At 39.0% G+C, this 5,835-nt stretch overlaps 1 protein-coding gene across 1 annotated transcript in view; it reads right to left on the bottom strand.

The window, feature by feature from the left end:
- Window positions 1–1,665: 1,665 nt before the first annotated feature.
- The window catches only part of cenpe (centromere protein E), a 27,878-nt gene continuing 23,708 nt past the window's right edge, over window positions 1,666–5,835 (bottom strand). Inside the window, exons 45-51 of the mRNA XM_032543679.1 lie at window positions 4,658–4,834; window positions 4,381–4,481; window positions 3,995–4,092; window positions 3,668–3,803; window positions 3,227–3,567; window positions 3,101–3,139; window positions 1,666–1,744 (exon numbers count right to left, since the gene is read on the bottom strand). Of these exons, the coding sequence (XP_032399570.1) occupies window positions 1,668–1,744; window positions 3,101–3,139; window positions 3,227–3,567; window positions 3,668–3,803; window positions 3,995–4,092; window positions 4,381–4,481; window positions 4,658–4,834 (969 nt within the window). The 3' untranslated portion in view covers window positions 1,666–1,667. The remainder of the gene's footprint in view (window positions 1,745–3,100; window positions 3,140–3,226; window positions 3,568–3,667; window positions 3,804–3,994; window positions 4,093–4,380; window positions 4,482–4,657; window positions 4,835–5,835) is intronic.

Here is a 5,835-nt window from a genome sequence, read left to right as displayed (position 1 = left end):
CCCACCAACTTTGTCTACTCCTTTAACTTAAAAGATAAAAGCTACTACAATAATTTAAATAATGGGGCTCTTGAGTAATTAATTTTGTTGTTCAGTATGCAAACTTCTATATTCACAAGCAGAAATTTTCATTTCCTAATTTTATATCTTTTCTTATAGCATTTAAATCTCTATTGAAGTCACTTACTGCCCGATACTGTAGTCTTAGAACGGTTTACACACAGGCTGAAACAGAACTCAGTGTGAATCTGTGCACCATACCTTGTGATTGTAGCCCATGACTGTACGTAGCTTTAGTGCCATTTGTTGTCAAATTTGCCAAATATTGGCTCCAAAATCAGAAATACTTTGAAGAAAATTTTATTGATTCCATTGATTCTTATTTTCAAACTGTGGCTGACAACTGAAATACTGTGAATATGAAAAAATACACGTAAACCAAAATAAAATCTATTAGTGTAAGAAAATAAAAATACAATCAATTACAGTAATGTCTAATTATTTTTACTGTAAGATATAGCCACTATCGATACTCAGTCTCTTCTGTCTTGACCATGGGGCCACATGGCCTCATTTACAGTGATTGCTAATTGAAGATTTGTGTCAAACGCTGATTTCATATTGATGTAACTAGTTTCTAATAGTTAGGAACAGATGGTTAGTGTTTGGTTACCATAGTTAAAACAATTGAGGTTGAACTGCTCGAATGACATGCGTGTTAATTGTTCTGTTAAAGGTTGGTGGCAATGTGTCGATCTAATGAGAAAGGGTTAACACATTTGCAAGGGGTGTCTTCTGCTCTGCTGAGACAGTGACGATGAAAACCGAGTGGATCCCAGTTTCTTTAAGCAGGTCAAAGTAATCAAGAAAAACTGTAATTTACCCATGGAAATACCATCGAACAAAGCTAGGATCAGGACAGGAACTGAGCCCATAAATCCTTAAATGTGAAAACTTACTAAATTTAATTTCCCTATGAGCTTATTTTTTTCGGTCGGTTTTGTAATCGTAGTTTGGTTGTATTGTAAAGGCATCAGAAATTCAGCTGATTTGTTTTCTTCTTTTTTAATTAACAAGATACTTCAAAACCCTGTGAGAAGCTCTCATCTGCAGGGTTTCTGTTCCCTGCTGCGATAGATTAGATAGAGGTCCATAAAGATATTAAACCCACCTCGTTCCTTTTATTCCCAGTAATCACATTCCTGCCGCCCACCAGTGTGTCTTTTATCTGATTGGAATGTGTTTAATTTCAGTAAATGAGCCAAAAATATGTTGACATGACTATGAATATGATAACCCTGCATTTTTTTCACAATTGCAAGACTTCTAGAGACAGATCAATTTGATACGCCGTTCTACCTCTGTACAAGGTAATATTAGTTTCACCTTTGAACTACTGAAATAAATGTAAGTCTTGCTGTAAAACATCCTGTATGGACACACACACACACGCACGCACGCACGCACGCACGCACGCACGCACGCACGCACGCACACAAAGTCCTTCATAACATTTCCCTTTATAGTTTCTACTTGGCTCATGGAAACTAGACTGAGTTTGAATGAGACAACTCATTCCAAAACTTTTATTAACACATTCTTTAATATTTAAATGAAAACCATCAATTTAAGACAAATACAAACATGAAAAGATATTTAAAACGGTTTTACTGTGTTTTACACATTTCCTCTTTCCCACTTGGAGATCTCGGCCACAAGTCCTCCTTGCAGTCTGAACTCACACCTGTAAAACACAAGACTTTTATAAGAAAACAGCACTCAAGTTAGCCTACTAAAAACCCCTACCGGTCTTTTTGATGCACATGAATGTATTACACCCACCCAGTTGCAGATGTGAGTCAAATTTTTTCCACGATTTGTTATTATTATTAACGTGCCAATAACAAAAAGTGGTCTATGTAATCATGTGTCACCCATTACCGTGTCTTTTATCTGATTGTTTACTTCCACTAAATGAGCCAAACTGTCAATATCAAGTCAGACCATTACATTATATACAGTTGTATGCCATCACAGGAAAAAAGTACTACACTTCCTGTACCCATTTTAACATAATCCTACCACCACCGTCATTCTCCCTTTTGAAACAAGACAACAGAGTTGTTTTTTTCCCCTAAATTGAGAAACGTGCAGGATTGCAGGCACCCAGAAGTGTGTAACCATGACTGAATGAGCTGTCATTTAAAGTGGGACACCGTCAAAGTTCCCTGACTAGGAAACATCTTAAAGGACAGACAATAGGACCTATACATTTCATCATACTACAGAGTTGCTTTTTAAGGATACTTAACATGGGTAACATTTTGCCATTAAAAGGGCTGATAGAATGCAAAACTGATTTTACCTTTGTCATAGCTAATGACGACGGTTTGGTGGGTAATTAGGACATACAACCTCAAAATCCCATTGACACCTCTGTCCTCTGCAAAGCTTAAAACTGCTACAGATAACGGGCAGATCTCAGCCAAACTGATAGTTGATGTCAACTATGTGTCTCCTCCTTATTTGGCTGTGTTCACTGTCACGACCCAAAATCTACATACATATACACCACTGATCTGAGATCAGGTAGTTTTCTAAATAGGTCGCACAAATCTCAGAAATTGTAAACATTGTTCTGCTATTTCATCACTAAATCACTTCTGAGACTTTTTATGCGAGAAATAAAGTATGTTTACGAAAAATGATGTTAATTGCAAATGTTGAGTTTAGCCGCCGGCAGCGCTCCAAATCCGCGCAAAGTCACCGTTTTTGAGTTACTGGACTACCAAACGCTGCTGCCCTGACAGAGCTCCAGCTTTTTTCTTCTTTAAATTAACCTTGTGTGGCAAATGAGCTTCCATATTGGTAGTTTTCTTGAAAACTTAATTTTTAAATAACATTTTAATGAATGGACTCAATTACAGCCAAAGGTTGCTTAGGTTAGTTAGAAAAAGTGAAATTCCTCAGTTTAGGAGGTGTGCATCAGTCCTGATTTGGGTGTTAAGGCTCAGTGGAAACCTGGTAAAGTCCCAACCCCTCATGCCTCTGTTAGTAAACCCTCGGTTGCCCAAACACACAGTGATGTTACAGTAGTTACCAGTCTTTTCATCTGGTGAGTCAGGAACATTGAAAATGTCTGGCAAAACAAACAGCTTGGTCTTTATGACGTTAAGACTTTGAGACAAACAATAGCACAGGGAGGTGAACCTTAGCTGTAGCTTACCTGGAACGGTTCCAAGGCTGGAGTTATCAAAGAACTGCTTGGGACGGGTTCTGGACAACACATCAGAGGCTCCAGCAGTATCAAAGAACCTGCTTTTGGGGGATTCAAGCACATTTGGAGAGTCCAGCGGTTTCCTGGGAGAGTCCAGGACCCTCCTAGAAGTAACCAGAAACTTGGCGGGGGAGCTTAGGGTGCTGGAAGGGTCTGAGGTCATGGGCAGGCCTCTTTTGCTGGGTGTGCAGGGTAATGAAGGCTTGTCCACCTCACCCTTGCTCTTCACCTTCAGCGTGATGGCTCTGCCCTTCCACTTAGTGATTTCAGCCTGCTGACTGGACACCAAGCTGATGTTGCAGGGGGACAGACATCAGAGATATTTATGCACGCACAAAAAAATGTCACATGAGCTGTCCAAGCAGTTCCACTCTCAAACTGGTATCTCACCTTTCCAGCTCAGTTATTTTCATGTTAAGCATTTTGACTTCGTCCTCCAGTTTAGTCTTCTCCTGCAGAAGGCTGGTCTTGACCACCACACCTCTGGGGTTGGTCAGTCTGGCATAAAGGTCCTCACCCTGCAGGACTGATTTTTCACAAGACTACATCAGTGGTCATCTCCATTAAAAACATGTTTCCAACCATCAAATTGATGAAAAAAAAACACTTCAGTTCATAAACCCTCAAAAAATAAATTTACCTCCTGAAGTTGACCACTGCAGGCAAGTAGAACTACATTTTCATGGGAAAAAAAACTGTGACACATTGCTGACTTACTTGACTCTTCTCCTTGTTGCTGTGATCTTCTTAAGGTCTCTTTGAGCTTTCTCAGTGACTCTTCCTTTTCCTTTAACAGTGTTGTCATCCTCTGGATCCTGAGAAGGACAGACATCTGGTCAGAACAGTCATGGAATGAACCCCTTAGTATTTTCTACTATATAGAAAGGGAGAAAGAGGACAGCTGATGTTCAGCTTATGACTTTAAGTGTCAGATGTACTAAACAGCTGATCCACCACATCAACCATTTCTAACATTACAGGGACGCCTCTTTTACCATCCGCAGAAACATTTGAAAAAGGAGAATGTAACCACAGAAATCCTGAAATTAGAACAACCCACTAGGCACAGTCAATAAAGACAAAAACAGAAGAACTCCTCCTACTCTTTTTTGTGTTCATCAGATGCTGAATTCAACACCACCTCCATCTTGAACAGTTTAGTCCGGAGCTTTTCCAGCTCAACAGCACTGGGTGACGCATTTTTCTAAAACAGAAAATTAGCAAATATTATAATGAAAAGCTGCTCAATGTTGGCCAGTGCAAAAACTCAAACACAACAATAAGCTAAGAGTATGAAAATGAGCCTCAGAATGTGCTATCAATCATAATCAAAAAAAGTTTTTAGGTCTGTTACGATGGAAACAAAATCTGTAGATGAACCTCAGACTCTCGCAGTTTGCTCCTGAGAGTGTGGATCGCCTTGTCTTTCTCCTCCACTTCTGCACGGCAGTCCTGCAGCTCAGTCTGCAGCAGCTGGGTGGCCTGCTTATGGTTGGACACCCTGCTGCTGGCTTTGATCTGAGCATCCGCCAGCTGCTCAGTTTGTACACGCAGAGCCTGAAAAACAAACATGCCTGTCACCATCTGTAAATAGACAAGTGTCATGCCATGTTGAGATGAGACATTGGATGCAACTGCTACGCATGGAGATTAGGACTGCACAACATATCTTTTTTTTTTTGTCATCGCATTATCAACTGGCACAATATACATTTCACAGAAGGCTGCGACCCATTGTTTTTAAATTTAACGAGGAATCTATTGCTTTTTAGCCAAATAGTGAAAGAAGCAGAACTGCGTTCTGTATATATACACAGTATTTAAAATTGAGCGCCCGTGTGGCTTGGTTGGTCCATCTGGAGGAGTTTGTTCCTCAACACAGAGGTCCAGGGTTCTGTTCCGACATGCGGCAGTTTCCTGAACGTCTTTCACGTCTCTTTACCCTTTCATGTCTGGGCTGTCCCAGTGATTGAAGGCAGAAATGCATAAAAAATAAACAATCTTCAGTCATATCGTTATCACAATATTGTATAGAAACATTATTGCATGTCTGAATAGTATTTGTTTTGCTGTTGTATAGTATTTGTTTGCTGTTGTATAGTATTTGTTTTGCTGTTGTATAGTATTTGTTTTGCTGTTGTATAGTATTTGTTTTGCTGTTCTTAATTTATGAATTCCCTGTGCGGCGTCCTTGAGTGCCATGAAAGGCGTCTTTAAATAAAATGTATTATTATTATTATTATTATATTTTCCTCATTTCGTGCAGCCCTAATAGAGACATGTTAGGGAGAAATCAACTGATTTGTACATTTAAAGGTTTGATATGAAATGATACATTAATTTTTTTAAAAAAAATCCAGAAACGCGTAACAAAACAGATTTCCCTAACATTATTTATGAATCCTCACTTAAATATGACAATGCAGTTTAAAAATAAACTTGTTTGTTTTATTGTCACAACAGAACATCAAAATCTATTAAAGTTTTGATTTTAAAAAAAAAACAACGTATAATTTATATGTATGTATTCACACACACACACACGCACGCACGCACGC

The sequence above is a fragment of the Etheostoma spectabile genome, chromosome 18 (genome assembly GCF_008692095.1).
Source record: "Etheostoma spectabile isolate EspeVRDwgs_2016 chromosome 18, UIUC_Espe_1.0, whole genome shotgun sequence".
Lineage (NCBI taxonomy): Eukaryota > Metazoa > Chordata > Actinopteri > Perciformes > Percidae > Etheostoma > Etheostoma spectabile.
The sequence above is the reverse complement of the archived record's forward strand: the minus strand, read 5'-3'. Positions and strand labels throughout refer to the sequence as shown.